The 15237-nt window shown below is 54.0% G+C and overlaps 5 protein-coding genes across 5 annotated transcripts; 4 read left to right on the plus strand and 1 right to left on the minus strand.

Annotated features, from left to right (window-relative positions):
- The first annotated feature begins 403 nt into the window (after positions 1-403).
- BDY24DRAFT_393696 (uncharacterized protein) lies at positions 404-2747 on the plus strand. Its single transcript, XM_076641079.1, has 7 exons — positions 404-721; positions 973-1026; positions 1116-1529; positions 1644-1786; positions 1871-2078; positions 2199-2318; positions 2408-2747. The coding sequence occupies exons 1-7, from the start codon at positions 502-504 to the stop codon at positions 2605-2607; spliced, it is 1359 nt and encodes a 452-aa protein (XP_076495396.1). The 5' UTR covers positions 404-501; the 3' UTR covers positions 2608-2747.
- Positions 2748-3532: 785 nt separating this feature from the next.
- On the plus strand, positions 3533-5470 carry BDY24DRAFT_407340 (autophagy protein 5; the record flags this gene model as incomplete). Its single annotated transcript, XM_076642751.1, has 6 exons — positions 3533-3709; positions 3862-4016; positions 4135-4218; positions 4375-4571; positions 4770-5129; positions 5268-5470. The coding sequence occupies 6 exons, from the start codon at positions 3533-3535 to the stop codon at positions 5468-5470; spliced, it is 1176 nt and encodes a 391-aa protein (XP_076495397.1).
- A 529-nt stretch (positions 5471-5999) lies between these two features.
- On the plus strand, positions 6000-8837 carry BDY24DRAFT_393700 (uncharacterized protein). Its single transcript, XM_076641080.1, has 8 exons — positions 6000-6280; positions 6410-6506; positions 6743-6878; positions 6946-6971; positions 7075-7113; positions 7263-8003; positions 8113-8176; positions 8262-8837. Exons 1-8 carry the CDS (start codon positions 6101-6103, stop codon positions 8386-8388), a joined length of 1410 nt encoding a protein of 469 aa, XP_076495398.1. The 5' UTR covers positions 6000-6100; the 3' UTR covers positions 8389-8837.
- A 403-nt stretch (positions 8838-9240) lies between these two features.
- BDY24DRAFT_393701 (B-cell receptor-associated protein 31-like-domain-containing protein) lies at positions 9241-10700 on the plus strand. Its single transcript, XM_076641081.1, has 7 exons — positions 9241-9275; positions 9346-9358; positions 9437-9546; positions 9681-9707; positions 9856-9993; positions 10181-10406; positions 10528-10700. Exons 1-7 carry the CDS (start codon positions 9270-9272, stop codon positions 10626-10628), a joined length of 621 nt encoding a protein of 206 aa, XP_076495399.1. The 5' UTR covers positions 9241-9269; the 3' UTR covers positions 10629-10700.
- Positions 10701-11159: 459 nt separating this feature from the next.
- On the minus strand, positions 11160-14427 carry BDY24DRAFT_393704 (pyridoxal phosphate-dependent transferase). Its single transcript, XM_076641082.1, has 18 exons — positions 14313-14427; positions 14165-14216; positions 13882-14050; positions 13781-13797; positions 13588-13686; positions 13388-13512; positions 13146-13319; positions 13059-13072; positions 12945-12973; positions 12755-12861; positions 12494-12655; positions 12331-12409; positions 12167-12240; positions 12079-12083; positions 11950-11999; positions 11783-11874; positions 11479-11660; positions 11160-11360 (listed from the first exon to the last, which is right to left on the minus strand). The coding sequence occupies exons 1-18, from the start codon at positions 14403-14405 to the stop codon at positions 11315-11317; spliced, it is 1569 nt and encodes a 522-aa protein (XP_076495400.1). The 5' UTR covers positions 14406-14427; the 3' UTR covers positions 11160-11314.
- Between the last annotated feature and the right edge of the window lie 810 nt (positions 14428-15237).

Consider the following 15237-nt stretch of genomic DNA (forward strand, 5'->3'; position numbering starts at 1 on the left):
AGACGAAGAGCGGGAAGAAACCAGCGCCGGAACGACGCGTTGATTTCAGTTCGCTCAGGAGCGACCAGACTCGATCGTCCATCTGAGGGCAAGCAGCCACAGAGGCAAGTATCCTTGGATTGAGAGAAAAAGGTGGGAGTCTGAGGGCAATGGTGTAGGGAGAAAGCAAGAGGACGTTTACAGGGGAGGGGCTGAACGACGCGTTTTAAGGGAGAGGATTTTCTCGGCTTTTTTTTGGACCCGTCCCCTGTATTCCTCAGCACGGCTATCTGAACGGTGACAATTCCCCACGTATGTCGACGAGGCCAAGATAATAGTCTCTATCTTATCCGATGGGCTGAGGGCTGAAAAGGCGCTCGGCGAGCTCGTGTTTTTCTTCCGTCCCCTTCTCCTCTTCCTCTTCCCACCCACCACCCCCTCCATCTCCACCAACACCTTCAAAACCTCAGCTCCCTACTCCTCTTCCCGACTAGATCTGCGAGAGACCCCGCTCCGAGCACGATGTCCTCCTTCAGCACCAACCCTTCCAACTCCCCTTCCCCTTCCTCCTCCTCTCGTCCGACGGACGACACTCTTTGGTCCCTGACAGCTGCGTCGATGCCTACGATTCTGATTCTTGGAGGATCGTATGGAGGACTTCAATGTGCCTCGACTCTGATAAAGGGCGGGCTTCCTGAAGGATGGAGGGTCATCGTCGTCGACAGAAACGACCACTTCAATCGTGAGTTTCGAGGATTTCTCTTTTTGTTCGACGGCGGCGAGGAGGTTGCCGAGATGAGATGAGATAGGAGTCTCGGAGTCGGACGGGCACGCGTCTATTCAGCCTCTCGTCTACCAGCTGGAGAAAAGAGGGTTTAGGGTGGAGGAAGGAGGAGGAAGAGCCAACAGAGAAGGGACGGAGGGAGGAGGAGGCAGGGAAGGAGCTCGAGCTGACCTTGTCGTTTTTCGTTGGCTCGCCTCGATCTCACTCAGATCTCTACGTTTTCCCTCGTGTTTCTATACTTCCGGAGTACGCCCCCAAAGCTTGTAAGTACCCTCTCACCTTTCTGATCCTCTCTCTCCGTCGCTGAACCAAAAAACGTTCGTCTCTTCGCTCCCCTCGTCCGATTCGGCAGTCATCCCAATCACTCAGCTCCTGCCTCCTCCCCATCTGTACCTGCACTCAACCCTCATCTCCCTCTCAGCAACCCACGCAACCGTCTCCCTACCACCGTCGTCTCAAACTCCAACAACCCTCTCGATCCCTTACCAGTACCTCGTCTACGCCCTCGGAGGGTCTCTCCCTCCTCCCATCGACCTTTCCAAATCCGATGGAACCAAAGCGGCAGGTCTGGAGATGCTCAAGATCGAGAAGAAGAAAATTGACTCGCTGAAGAAGGGAGGAAGGGTGCTGGTCATCGGTGGAGGAGCATTGGGCATCCAATTGGCGAGCGACGTGAGAGAGGCTTGGAAGGGAGAGCGGGAAGTTTGTCTGTTGCATTCGAGGGAGAGGTTGCTGAATCGGTTCGGAGAGAGGATGCACGAGGAGAGTGAGTACCGAGTTTCTCTGATTTCTCGATGCCTTGTCGGTCGAGGGGAAGAGAAGAGGAGGGAGCAGACGAAGAAGAAACTCACGCTCGGTTCGCGTCGTTTCGCCTTTCCAGCCAAATCTCGTTTCGACGCTCTCGGAATCACCTACTTCCTCGGAGAACGAGCGATCATCCCTCCTGAGGGTTTCAACCTGAACTGCACTACTCCCAAGTCGGTCACTACCTCGAAGGGAAACGTGATCCAGTGCGACGTGATCGTGAGTCCCCGTTCCCTCTCTCTTCCCCTCCTGGCGTCTCTCTGGCCTCTTGCTGACGCTTCGCTTTCTCTGCACGTTCCTCAGCTCATGTGCACAGGTCAAACTCCCCTCTCCCACCACCTCATTCCTCACTTCAACTCCTGCATCGACCCGAAAACCAAACTCGTCCGAGTTCTCAAGACGACTCAGATCGAGTCTGGAGAAGCGACGGGAGAGACTGCTGGAGTCGACGGCAGGATGTTTGCGATCGGAGATTGCTGCTACCAGCAGGATGTGGTAATGGCTGGCTACAGTGAGTCTCTCTCGTTCCCTCCCTTTTTGCGCGTGGAAGAGAGACGAGACAAAACGAGACGCGTCTTGATCCGACTCGAACGAGAGCTGACTCTCACGCGTTGACTGCACCTCATTCTAGCCGCTTACAACCAAGGAACAGTAGCAGGGAAGAACATTCTCAAGCACATCAGCCACAGCACTCCTTCTACCTCCGCCTCTTCCTCTACAACACCCTCCACGCCTCTCAAACTCGACGAATGTTCGTCCATCTCCCTTCTCTTCCCTTCCTCCTTCCTTCTCCTTTGCCTCATCTGACACTCCTCCTCTTTCTTCTCTTCTCTTCTACAGACGAATGGGAAGCACCAGCCATCAAACTCACTCTCGGAATCCTCAACTACATGATCCAAACGCCCGACGACTCTGACGAGAGCATCGACCCGAAACAGCGGCCGGCAAAGTACATCGTTGGAGAGAACGGAGAGGAGGATCTGGGGGTGGATGGGATGTGGAAGTTCTTTGGGGTTGGGGACGTGGATCGGACTGAGTAGGAGACAGAGGAGGAGAGGAGGAGACTCGTCTTCGCCAGATTGTTTTGGGTTGACGTCGGGAGTTTTTGATCTGGATGGGTTGATTTCAGTCGAGGAGGATTCGCTCTTTTTTGGATATAGTCATATAGGCTCGGAATCGACGAGTAGGGCATGAGCGAGAGAGAGAAGGAAGACGGGAGGGGAGACTTGGTTTGCATCGGATGCGGCGCGTCGCAGGAAAACGAGACGGGCTCTGTTGGAGGGAAGCTGGAGCTCGAGTTGAATCTTGACAGACTTAGCGAACGAATTGAGGTCCATCTTGACCTACGCGCTGAGGTTTGAGAAGGAGAACTTCCACCAGCGTTGATGAAGCAGTCGTGCCCTTGTCCAGTCCTTTGCAAGCCTGTTCAGACGAGGAAGTCAAGCCCAGCGTGAAGACCTAGGTAGCAGTACGAGCATCGTATCTCGCTACATTATACCTGGCCTCGACATTCACAGCTGAGCAGGGATGGAGGAGAAGAAGAAGGAAGAGAAGTCAGCTCGACGCCAGGCTCGCTCCACCTCCGAGGAGACGTCCCAGAGGTCTTCCCGCAATGCCCACATCCAACGAGAAGGTTTGACGATTGTGGGACGTCCGACATTGTGTTCTGAGCTTGTGATGGTTGGAGGGGAGAAGAGGAAGAGCTGTCTTCAAGACCCCCGTCGACCTTGACGACCGGAATTTACCTGGAACTCGTTAGTTTTTTTCAGTGATCTTCACTTAGCGAAATTCTAGCCTCGATTCGCTTCCTCGCATGCTCCTGGAAGAACTTCGACCTCGAGAAGTCGAGGGAATCGCACGCGATTGCAGGTAGGAGGGAGGGACGAGCTCAACTCTCCTCCTTCTTCCTCCCCTTCTTCCTCTCCCCTCCCAACGTCCAGCATCCAAAGGAAGACGATTTCTTCGATGGCCTCTCCTCCTTCCAGTCAACAAGCCGGATCTTCTACAGCTCTCTCAGCTCTCTCTACAGCGACTCTCTTTCGACGACTGCTCTGGCAAGGGTCGGTTCCCGTTCAGGTCCGCATCGCTCCAGCAGACCTCATCGCAGCTGGAGGACCTTCCTCGGACGTAGACTGCTATTTCGTGAGTCTCACTTCTCTCTGGGTGTATTATGAACTCTCGGTGCTGTCTTCTGGACTTGAGATAGCGAGGGGAGAGCCTGAGGAAGAGAACGAGATCGGAGTTGAGCTGACACCTTCCTTCCTTCCCTCCCCTCCTTTTGTTTCTTCTCGCAGATCCAAGCCCCTCGCCATTCCTACCTCCCTCTTTTACTCACGGACATACGGGAGAATCTTGTTGAGCTGCTGCTTGACGATGCGAGCTTAGCTAGCACGAGAGAGCAGGATTGGTGGTTCGAAGACGAAGGAGGAGGAACAGGGGCGATGAAGTGGTGAGTTCAGCTCTCTTTCTACCTCCTGTTCTTGTTCGAAAAGCTCAGTAGGAGCTCGACGATGCCATAACTATATTCCAGTGTAGACTGACTGGTCCCTGATCTGTTTGCTCTGCAGGCACTGGCCCATCGGCCTTCTCTACGACCATTCCCTCATCAACTCACCTTCAACCTCCTCCGCTCCCTTTCCCCCTCCTCTACCGTTCGTCCTTCTTTCTGAACTCTCACCTGACCCATCAACGCCTAGACTCTCTCCGAGCCTCTTCGACGAGCTCTGGATCGTGGTTCGGATCGCTCCCTGAGCTGCTCAATCCTCGAACGAGCTGACCTCGTCCCTTTCCTCCTCTCCTTTGTTCAGCCCACCGCTCAAGATCATCCTTCATCTCAGCTCTCCTCCTTCCGACAAGCTCCTCCTCTCCAACTCGATAGAAGCCTGCAAGACGGCGTTCATGGGTTCCGTCAAGGAAGCCGACTTTGTTCGGTGGGGAAACGTTAAGCGAGTGACTGGGTTGAGGAGAGGAGAGCAGGACGGGCTTTGGGAAAGCGTGAAGACGAGTCAGTTCAAGCTTTCTTCTCGGTCTGATTCTAGAAGGAGATGTTCAGCGAACGTTCTCGATGGGTGTGGGTCTGTGTTGGCTTCGAGGATGGAGGTCGACGAGACGTCGCGCCCTTACGACTCTCTCTCTTGTTTCGTCTTCCCTCGTTTAGTTTTCGCCAGAACTGACTCGGCACTCTACTTTCGATTTTATCCAGATGACTTCGATCTGCACTCTCGCGTCTCCCTCCGGCTGGTTCCTCTTCCCTCGCCTCCCACAACCATCAACCCTTCCACCAACCTCCCTTACCCACCTTCCCTCAACCCTCTCGACCCTTACCCTTCCACTCCCAACTCTTCGATAACACCCAACCACTCCTTCTCCTCTCAGCAACAATCCCATCAACCTCCCTCTCGACCAGGCTCAACAGAACCAGGAGGTCAATCGAGCATCGGAAGCGGACGAGACGCAAACAAACCCGACTGGAGTCTGGGAGTGAGGAGCATTCCTTGTAAAGTCTTCTTGCCTGAAGGCGCCATGGTTGTTCAGGAGGTTGTCCCACCGTTCTCAGCTACTGGTAAGTCGCGTCGTTTCTCTTTTTGGACGCTCGAGGTTAGGGAAGAGCGCGAGATCGAGAGAAGAAGCCGTAGAGATGGAACGACATGATGCTGACCTCTCTTTTGACCCCATCTCGTGCTCGTTCTCTATCTTCTAGGTCAACCATCACCCACAACTCTCAGCTCCTACCTCCAAACTCATCTCCCTCTCCTCTTTCCTCCATCTTCACCTGACGCCTACTCCCTCGCCTTCCCCATCGTCCAGGGAATCGTCCCTCCTCCCGACTCCGAGATGGCCTGGCTGGGAGCGTGCTTTGTAGGAGCTGATGGGTGGGTGTCCATCTGCGTAGGTTTGAGGTGAGACGAGGAGAGGAGATTGGACGGAACGCTCTGAGCGTTTCAAAGGGAGCGAGACGCGTTTGAGGGGTGTGTTTCGAGTCGAACAGGAGGTGGAGTCTGTGAGAGGAAGGATGAGAAGCTACCTTATTCACCTTTAGTAACGGTTATGTATTAGAGAGAGGACGGGAGGGCGTAGACGCGTCGAGTAAATTAACCGTTTTCTCCAAGAGACGCGTACAAGGTTTTGAGGCGAGAGTGATCGGGAAGGAGGAAGGGAACCCGAGCTCGCCTCCTTCCAAGCCTCTCTCCTTGCTCTCTCTGCGACTCTGCAGCAAGCTTTTCAATCACGATCCATACAAAGGTCTTCGCATACATATAGACCTAGTCAAACTGTGCCGCCAAAAGCAGGAGAAAAAAAGGAGATTTGAGACCCTCGTCGACGCGAGATGGCTTGAAACAAGTTGAGGGGGAACCCCCTTGCCGGATTCGAAAGTTGAGCTCTCGAGTTTAATATTTCTCCTTCGCCTTGATCCCAACGACGACCAGCACTCTTTTTTTCTTTCTTCAAGACCCTTCGCCCTTCCTTTTCCTTTCTCCCTTTCCCCTCCCCACCACCACCGGTCCTCCCTCAAGACTGAAAACCTTTCGCCAAATGACCTCCCTCCTCCTCCTCGCGCTAGTCGCCTCCCTCTCTTCAGTTCAGGCTCACCTTCAGATCGCCTCTCCTTTCCCTTACCACTCGAGCTTGAACCCACTCACTCCCGAGGCCAGCAAGGACTACTCTATGACTGCTCCTCTCGTTTCTAACGGGCTTCCGTTCCCATGCAAAGGGGTGAGTTCGAGCTCCCTTCTTCTCTTCGAGCTTCGACCTTTCATTTTACGCGTCCTTCTTTCGGTCCAAGGACCCTTCTTTTTCACGCAAGGAAGACTGACGTCTGACCTTCCTTCGTATCACTTCCAGTACATCGGAACGACCGGAGAAGGGCCCAACCAGCAATGGACAGCGGGTCAGACCGTCGACGTCGAGATCGCTGGAACGGCCGTCCATGGAGGAGGATGTGAGTCTCGTTTCATCCTTCTTATCAAACCCTCTCATCTCCTTACGTGCGGGAAGCATACAGAGAAGACGAAGGAAGGAGGGGAAGGGTGGGAAGTAGCAGAAGAAGGAGGAAGAATCACGACCCCCCTCTCCCTCGACGTTCCCTTTGTTCCCCTTCCCTCACCCTCTCCCTCGCGTCGCCCTGGCTCCTGCTGATCCCCTTTCCTCCTCGTTTTTGTTTCATCGCAACCACAGCTTGCCAGTACTCCCTCTCCTACGACAACGGAGTCAACTTCCACGTGATCCAGTCCATTATCGGAGGATGCAACCTCGACACCAAGTCCTTCAAAGTTCAGATTCCCTCGAATGCTCCTGCTGCCGACAACGTTATGTTCGTCGAACCTCTCCCTTTCTCCACTCGATATACGTCTTGCTGACCTTGGAATCTTCTTCTGCAGCTTTGCTTGGACCTGGTTGAACAAGCGTTCGTCCCGTGCTTTGAAGCTCGAACCTTCGCGTTTCGAACGAAACGCGTCCCGCTAACCTTCTTTTGTTCTTTGCTCCCTTTCTTTTTGCATGAAATACAGTTGGAAACCGAGAGATGTACATGAACTGTCTCTCAGCCGGTGAGTTCTTCTTCCCTCAAAAATCCTACTCTCCTTTACCGACGGCTACTTTCCTCGCCGATCCTCCCTCCCTCTCTCCCCTGTTTCCTAAATTACTCACTCAACCTCCCTCTCATCTCTTCCCCTACCCCTTCTTTCCCTCCTTTCAGACATCTCCTCCTCCTCTACCACTCCCCTCTCCGGTCCTACCATCTTCGTCGCCAACGCTGCCGTCAACCAGTGCTCGACCGTCGAGGGAACTCCCGTCGTCTTCCCTGCTCCTGGATCCGTCGTCACCTATGGAGGAGAGTACGCTGGAAAGTCGATTGGAAACGGTCTTACCAGTGGTGCCGGAGTCGTTGGAACGGACTGCTACGGTCCTGGATCGGAGGGAGCCGGAGGAGCCGTCGTTGCTCCCACGACAACAAAAGCTGCCACTACCGCCGCTGCGACCACCAAGGCTTCGACTACCAGCACCAGCACCAGCATCAAGATCTCTACTACCAGCACGAAGGCTGCCACAACCTCCGTCAAGGCTTCCTCCTCAGCAGTCGTCTCGGTCAAGGCCTCCTCAGCCGTCGTCGCCATCGTCCTCCCAAACACCTCCTCCTCGAAGTCCGTCGCTCCTGCCACAACCGTGAAGACCTCCTCCTCCTCCTCGACCAAGGCGGCCTCTACCAGCAAGGCTACCACCTCGTCCTTCCTTTCGGTCGTCACCAAGGCAACCACCTCCTCCAAGCCCCTCGCCGCGACCACTTCGAGCAAAGCCGTCGTCCCCACGACCTCGAGCAAAGCCGTCGTCGCTACGACCTCGACCAAGGCCATCGTCAACGCCGCTCCTACTGCTACCAAGGCCGTCGCCGTGAAGTGTACCACTGGAGAGTGGAAGTGTGTCGGACAGGTTCTGACTCGTGAGTTCTGCTTTCTCTTTTCGAGACGCGTTCGAGGAACGAAGGCGACCGAGACGCGTCGTGAACTCGTGTTCTGACCTCGTTTACCCTCTCTTTCTTTCCCTCGAAGAATGCGCTAACGACACCTGGTACTCCATGGCGGACTGTGTCCTCCAAACCGGAACCGTTTGCTCGTTCGTACACCTCCTCTCTCTTTCCTCTCTCCCGTTCTCTCAACTGACCTTCCTTCTCCTCGTTTTTTTTTTTTTCTTCGCACAGAGCCTCCACCCCCATTGGCTGCGTCTGGCCCTTCCAGGTCGCCTCAGGTCGAAAACGCCACGTCGGAGGTCATGGAAAGAAGAGAATGCTTCCTTCGACGCCCAAGCTCGGAGCTCTCGTCGTCTAAACTCGAACCAACCCTCTCCCTCCTTCGTTAAAAATGCTTACCTTACCCTACTCTCCCCACACACCCTCCCTCCCTCCTTTCCTTTACCTGGTCTTCGTTTCCCCCCTTTTCGGGCTGGGCTGGCTCTCCCCTCCTTCTCTTCCCTCCCGTAGCTGTTTTCAGAGGATTCGACATCCTTCCCCTTTTTACCGTTTTTTTAGGCTGGACCCTCTCTCTCTCGGCTTCTAGAAGAAGTACCACCCCCTCCCCATCCAATTGTATACTTTACTTTACCTCCCACTTCCCCTCGTTTGTACTAGCTTGCATTCCCACACCCCCTTCGAGCTCAGATCGTTGTTTTTTGACCGCTTGCGGTTGGTGATTGAGTTCGACGAGATACCTTTTCTTCTCGTTTTAGCTTTGTTTTGGTGTGATCTTTTTTTGATTCGAATGATATGATTGCTTCTTAACTGAGGAGGGGAAGAAGAGAGAGAGCGAGACGCGTCGAGGAGAGGAGGGGGGAAGGTGGGTTTTGGGAAGAGTTCCGAGGTGTGAGGAGCTAGAAGGAACTCGGGAAACACTGGAGCACGATAGGGTTCAGCTAGGAAAGAAGAAGATTTCTGGTCGAGGCTCGCAGGAGGCGAAGCGACGGAGGCAGACGAGAGAGAGGAGAGACGCGTTCCATTCGAAGAGGCGGGAATGAATAGCGGAAATTCATTTGTGACAACGTTTCCTTTCTACCCAACGGAGGACACCACGATTGAACAGACGATAAAATTTTCGCAACGTCGACGGTTGATGACGTCTCTAGCACCGCAGGCGAGACGCCCTCGACGCCCTCGACGCCCTCCTCCTTCGCTTCCAACTTCCACGACCTCTCTCCTCCCGCTTTCACTCAAACAATGACCGTGAGCTCTCCCTCTTATCTTTTCTCGTACCCAGACGGATGCTGACTCTACCTTCCCTTGTTCCCTGCAGCTCTACTACTCTCGTGAGCATTCCTCCTCCTTCCGAGCTCCATCCATCGCACGAGCTGATCTCTTCCCTCCTTCTTGCTTCGGTCCCTCAGTCTGCTTTCTCCTTCTCGCCTTCGAGATCGGACTCTCTGGAGTCGTTCTCGCCCCATGGCCTCACGTCCTCAAACGAAAAATCTTCCACTTCCTTAACGAGAACCCCATCGTTCGTTTCAATCTCCCTTCCTTCCTTCCCTCCTTTCTTCTTTCTTTCCCCTTTGACTCGCTGGCATTCACCTCTTCGAGCTCAAGCTGACCTTTCCTCCTTCTTCTCTATCTCCTTCTCTTCCTCATCTACAGGTCGCCAAGGTTCAATATGCTCTCAAGGTTCGTTCTTCGTTTCTCTTCCTTCCCCAAACCTCGTCATCACCTCCTCTCTCCCTCTTTTCTGTTCTTCCTCCTGCCCCCTCCTTCCTTCTCACAAAGTGCTGACCTTCTCTCCATCTTTTCTTGCATTGATCTCTCGTTGTTACAGATAACGTTCCTATTCGTGGCCCTGCTGTTCGTGGATGCGGTTCAGCGTCTGGTTCGAGTGACGCAGGAGAAGAGTCAACAGGCCGCTGGAGGAGTCGCGACCAACCCTCAGGGAGAGGCTGCTTACCACGGACGAAAGGTTAGTCTAGAACATTTCTCTTGACCTCTCTGGTGCATGGGCTCGGTGGTGTTGAGGCTGGACGAAGCCGGAGGGAAAAGGAAGGGAGAGCTCGACCTCGAGATCTCGCTCCCTTCCTTTCTTCCCCTCTCGAGCTCAACTCTCCTGCTGACTCTCGTCCCTCTTCTACTTTCATTCTTCGCACCAGTTCTACGCTCAGAGGAACATGTACCTTACTGGAGGAACCCTCGGACTCGCTCTCCTCCTCGCTCGATCCTTCAGCATCGCTCTCGAGCTCATCGAGGCCACCGACGAGCTGGGAGCTCTCAAGAAGGGATCTGCCTCTGCCGCCAGGTCCAAGTCGGACATCGAGGAGCTCGAGAAGAAGATTGATCTGCTCCAGGCTGAGGTGAAGAAGAAGGATACCGATTTGAGTGAGTGTTTCTTTCCTTTGAGCTCTCGTCTTCCTCGTTCCTCGTTACCGTCTTCGAGAAACACACGAGAGACGAGATCAAAGCTGACTTATCCCTCCATCTTCCCTCCTCGACCGTACAGTCACTCTCAAGTCTCAAGCTTCGAACCAGGCGAAGGAGTTCGACCGAATTGGATCTGCTGGAGTTGGAGCTGGAGTTGGGTCGAACAAGAAGGTCGATTAGGAGAAGGGAGGGGTCCGTAACGTCGTGTAGATTCCCTTCCAAGCCGATGATGCGATCTGTCGTTGACTTCGTGCTGTCGTGCTCTTGGAGATCGCAAGGGAGGTTTGGGAAAGGATGAGAGGTCGCGTCGTTCACTCTTGTCCTTCTCTTTCAAGCTCCTGGCAACTGATCTGTGCAAGAGCCAGTCGTCTTGGATGCTCTTTGGCAGCGTAGAAACAGCGTCTCTTCTGACTGTCACATTTTCTCTCTCTCGGAAATAGCACCGACCAGGGCCTGCGGAAGAGGAAGGAGGTGTGAGTTCGAGAGCGCTCAGCTCTCCCCTTCCCTCCTCCAACGCCATCACCTTCCGAGCCAGCTTCTTTGGGAGGTCGAAGCTGATTCCTCCTATGGTGGGGTACGATAACGATCATGACCATGATATTCTTCAGATCCTCCTCTCGTCTTAGCAAAGCAGCGGAAAGGGCGCAAAGCTGGGCGCGTCGTTCGACGTCTCGCCTCCCTCCCTCTCTTCCAGCTTGGTTTCAATTTGAGTTGAGGGAATAACAAGTCGTGTGATGTATCATAAAAAGCTCGAAACGTACAAAGATAACAACTACTAGAACCCAAGAATAATCTATAGTCTACCACGACGCAGAGAGAGACAAACAGATGCGAAGCGAGGAGATCGAAACGTCGGGAAAGCGTTTTTACTTCTGGAAGAACTCTTCCAACGCGGACCCGAAGATCTCGAGGCTGAACGAACGGGACGATGACGTGGGAAGGGAGTTGGTCAGTTCAAGTTCGAATTCGAACAAGGAAGAGAAAAGCGAGGGAGGCGCGTCGAGAGGAGGCCCAAAGAAAGGAGACTCACGCCTTCTCGATCTGCTCGGTGTTTCCAGCGAAAGTAGCTCGGAAGTAGTTGGACCTGTCTTGGATGTTCTTGACTCCAGAGGCGTTGGGAATACCAGGGACGAGAGCTGCGAAGAGGGTTCCAGGGAGAATGAGGAGCTGTTTGGCGAGGAAGAATTCGAAGAGCTCTTGGACGAGCTCGGCCTGTGATTTGTAGAAGGAACGTCGGTCAGCATGAGGAGAGTTGGCCGAGGAGTCGAGGATAGAGTAGGAGAGGGGAGGGAGAGGATGGAGAGGGAGGAAGGGAGACGAATCGACCGACTCACAGTGTTGGTTGCGGGTCCCTCAGCAGGAGCAGGAGAGATAGTAGTGAATCGAGGGTGCTTCTCGAGGTGGATCTCGAGCCATTGGAACATTCCTGCAGAGAAAAAGGAGACGAGATTGAAGGTCAGCTCGAGTTGCGGCGCGTCGTGGTTTTGAGAGACGGACTCACCTCCGAGTGCAGGGACGGTAGTAGCGAGCTCGGGCTTGCAGAATCGAGTGCTAGAGAGAAGAAGATAGAGAAAGGTCAGCTTGCTGGTTTCCCGAAGGGTCGCAGAGGGGAAGACAAAGAGAAGCGCACAAGTTCTGAGGACGAAGCGAAAACGAGACAGAGAAAGTCAGCGTGTGCTTCTTGTTTTCCTTCGAAGGTAGGAACGAGATCGACTCACATCGACGAAGAAATCTCTCTTCCTCTCGTACTCAATTCGAACAGAGAAGATCCACCGCAGGAAACCGGAGACTCCTAAAGAGGGTAGAGTGAAAGAAGGGACGACGAGTCAGTCAAACGCTCGTTCGAGGAGAAGGATTGGAAGAGAAGAGAGAAGAGACGTACCCCATCCGTGGTTGGGCGAAAGGTAAGAAGCGAGAACAGACTGTCCGATTCCGTTGGGGACTTGGGTGTTGGTCTCTCCCTGAAGATCACAAGAAACGAAACAACAAGGTCAGCTCGACGCGTCTCGACATCACCCTGCAAGGCAAGAAGGGCTCGAACTCACGACTCGAAGGTATCGCTCGGCGAACGAAGAGTTGCAAGTGACCCATCCAGTCCTCGATCCGGGGAACATGATCTTGGAGAAGGTATCCAATCGAACCACTCGTCCGTCGACGTCTCGAGAGATAAAGGACCTGATTCCGGCGTATCTGTTGAAAGCCTCGACCTGTTGTAGATGAAACGAAAGAAGGTGAGCGGTTGCAGAAGAAAAGCGTAGAAGGGTGACGGCGAGGGAGGATGGAGGGATGATGCGGGTCGGACTCACGACTCCCTCAATGTCGTCCTCCAGAGGATCCGAAACGGGAGGAGGAAGAACACAAGCGTCGTGTCCAGCCTTTCGGGCGACGAGATCGGAGGTGTACTCCTGGAACTCTGGAGACAGAGAAGGTGAGGAGAAGAGAAGGAAAGTCAGCTCGAAGGCGACGTGTCGGGAACGAGGAGGGATCGAAACTCACGGAGCCAGAAGTAGGGATCGTCCTCCATACTGGAAGACGCAAGGTAAGGCAAGAATCAGAGTCAGAAAAGCAGCTCGAACGTCTGCGAGACCCGAGTCGAAAAGACGGACGAACATGATGATATCGTGCTGAAGGAGAGAAAGCACGCGACGAGTCAGTCAAAGTTCGTTGTTTCGAGAGCTATCGAAGAGGTTATTTCACCTTCTGGCACAGAGCGTAGATGGCGTCGTATCGCTCAGCAGGAGGGCAGGATCCAGTAGGATTCTGGCCAACTGGCACTGTGTACAGCAGGGATGGCTTCTTTCCCTTGAGGGAAACGTCCCACTCGGTCATGATTCGATCCAGAGACTCGGGGATCATTCCTTGTCCGTCGATCTGAAGAGGAGAGCGAGCGAGAAGGTCAGGTTTTGTAGGAGAAGCAAGGCGAGAAAGAGAAGGCTCACCTCGACTCCGTGGAAGGTAATTCCTCGAGATCGTCCCGAGTTCAAAGAGTTGACGAAGGTGAACTCCTCGCAGAGAACGTTGTCTCCTCGGTCGCAGAAGAGGGTCCAAGTCTTGGCGACTCCATCTACAAGAACGAAGGGAGAGCGACAGTCAGGGAAACGGTCGTCGAGCTAGTGGGACGAGGCGAGAGAAAACGCACCAGTGCACCCAAGAGTGAGAACGACGGTAGAATCCTCGATAGGAGAGTTGTGAACGAGCTTCATCAGCTCAGTGATAGGCTCAATGAGCTCCTCGAAACCTAGTGGATCGTAGGAGAAACGAGAAAGAGGACGGTCAGTCCTTCAGCCCTCGAGCTCCGGCGCTCTTTTCCGATCGAGTCGAGCTGAACGAACCGTTGGAGAGACCGTATCTACGAGAAGGAAAGCGTCAAGCGAGCGTCAGTATATCCTGAAGTCGAGCTTGAAAAGTTCAGACCGAGAGAAGCGAAACTCACTGCAGTCCCCTCGACAGATCAATCACACCTCCCTCCTGCCCCTTGAAAAGCTCGAAATTCTTCGTCTCGGCAGTTCCGTTGGCCCAGCTATCGACGGATCCAAGGGTTGAGGGGTGAGGGATGGTGAACTTGGCGTGAGAGAGAGGGAAGAGAGATTGATGAGGCATGCCTGGCAGGAGGAAAGGAAAGGGCGAGTTGGTTTGGTCGGTCGGTCAGCTTCGAGTTTTCGATCGAGCAGGACATGAAAGATAGGACCTGGAAGAAGCGGGAAGGAAGAACTGACCTCCAGCAAGAGAAACAAGTCCGGGAGAGCCCATCATGAGCTTTCCAAGAGCCTGAGGCAAAGAAAAGGGGGGAAAGAGGAAAGGTCAGTAGGGAGAGAGCAAAGGGAGGAGGAGCAGCGCCCGAAGAGCTCAGAGACTTCGACTCGCCTTCATAGCCGACGGCGTACGAGCCTTGCACTCAGCAGAGAGGTGAGAGTCGAGGGAAGCGAGAGAGTGAGGTCGAGTTACAGAGGGAGACATGGCGAAAAAAAATGGGAAGGTGGGATGTAGTTGGAGGAGAGGGAAGAGGACGAAGAAGAAGCCAGCTCGACTTTCTTCCTTCCCTCCGTTCATTTGACCTCGGAGTACACCGCGAGCAACGGCGCTGATTTTTGGACATTTTGGAGCGAAAAAATGGTGCAGGGAGATCAGACATCGAGCTGGTCTTCGTTCAGAGGCGAAGAAATCGCGTCAAAAGGAGGGAGGAGGCGAGAGCAGGGGAGGAGAGAAGAAAGAAAGGGACGCGTCGCGGCGTCTCTCCTCCCGCCTTCGACTGGTCTCAGCACTGTCGCCGTTCTCACCCAACAAGCTTCGTTGCAAATCGGTCTGAGATAGAGATTTCAGTATGACTCGACAGTGGTTCGCACGGCGAGGTATCTCAGCCTTCTTTCTTCGGATCCAAGGGTAAAGTCGAGCGTTGTTCGACGCGTCGTTCCTTCTTCAACCCCTCCAGATGCAGAGACGAAACAAACCACTGCAGATATATACGTTTAACCAAACCGAATCGAAGCAAAAAAAAACAAACAAACAAGAAACACAAAGCAAGCAGCGAAGAGTAACCGAGACGAACGAAAACAGAAAACAAGCCCCAACCTTTTTTTCCTCCCTCCCTTCCTCTTCCCTCTTCCCTCAACCGTATCCTCCCAACCCCAACACCAAACCACATCACTCCTCCCTCCCCGTCTCACTCTGAATCGTACTCAACCTCTTCGCTCCCCCTTCCAGGCCCGCAACTCCTCCTCGTCTCCCTCCTCCAACCCGAAACTCCTCCTCTTCCTCCTCGTACTCCTCGTCCCAGACCGAGCCCAGCATC

Source organism: Mrakia frigida, assembly GCF_051309035.1.
Source record: "Mrakia frigida strain ATCC 22029 unplaced genomic scaffold BDY24scaffold_21, whole genome shotgun sequence".
NCBI lineage: Eukaryota > Fungi > Basidiomycota > Tremellomycetes > Cystofilobasidiales > Mrakiaceae > Mrakia > Mrakia frigida.

Coding starts and splice junctions, on each gene's coding strand:
- BDY24DRAFT_393696 (XM_076641079.1), top strand. CDS start 502: ATGTCCTCCTTCAGCACCAACCCTTCCAACTCCCCTTCCCCTTCCTCC. Junction 1,530..1,643: donor AGAGAGGATGCACGAGGAGA/GTGAGTACCGAG, acceptor TCGCCTTTCCAG/CCAAATCTCGTTTCGACGCT. Junction 2,079..2,198: donor TGTGGTAATGGCTGGCTACA/GTGAGTCTCTCT, acceptor ACCTCATTCTAG/CCGCTTACAACCAAGGAACA.
- BDY24DRAFT_393700 (XM_076641080.1), top strand. CDS start 6,101: ATGACCTCCCTCCTCCTCCTCGCGCTAGTCGCCTCCCTCTCTTCAGTT. Junction 6,507..6,742: donor GGCCGTCCATGGAGGAGGAT/GTGAGTCTCGTT, acceptor TCGCAACCACAG/CTTGCCAGTACTCCCTCTCC. Junction 8,177..8,261: donor CAAACCGGAACCGTTTGCTC/GTTCGTACACCT, acceptor TTCTTCGCACAG/AGCCTCCACCCCCATTGGCT.
- BDY24DRAFT_393704 (XM_076641082.1), bottom strand. CDS start 14,405: ATGTCTCCCTCTGTAACTCGACCTCACTCTCTCGCTTCCCTCGACTCT. Junction 12,656..12,754: donor AGGACGACATTGAGGGAGTC/GTGAGTCCGACC, acceptor CATCTACAACAG/GTCGAGGCTTTCAACAGATA. Junction 12,410..12,493: donor CCGAGCGATACCTTCGAGTC/GTGAGTTCGAGC, acceptor TGTGATCTTCAG/GGAGAGACCAACACCCAAGT.
- BDY24DRAFT_393701 (XM_076641081.1), top strand. Junction 9,708..9,855: donor AGGTTCAATATGCTCTCAAG/GTTCGTTCTTCG, acceptor TCGTTGTTACAG/ATAACGTTCCTATTCGTGGC. Junction 9,994..10,180: donor CTGCTTACCACGGACGAAAG/GTTAGTCTAGAA, acceptor TCTTCGCACCAG/TTCTACGCTCAGAGGAACAT.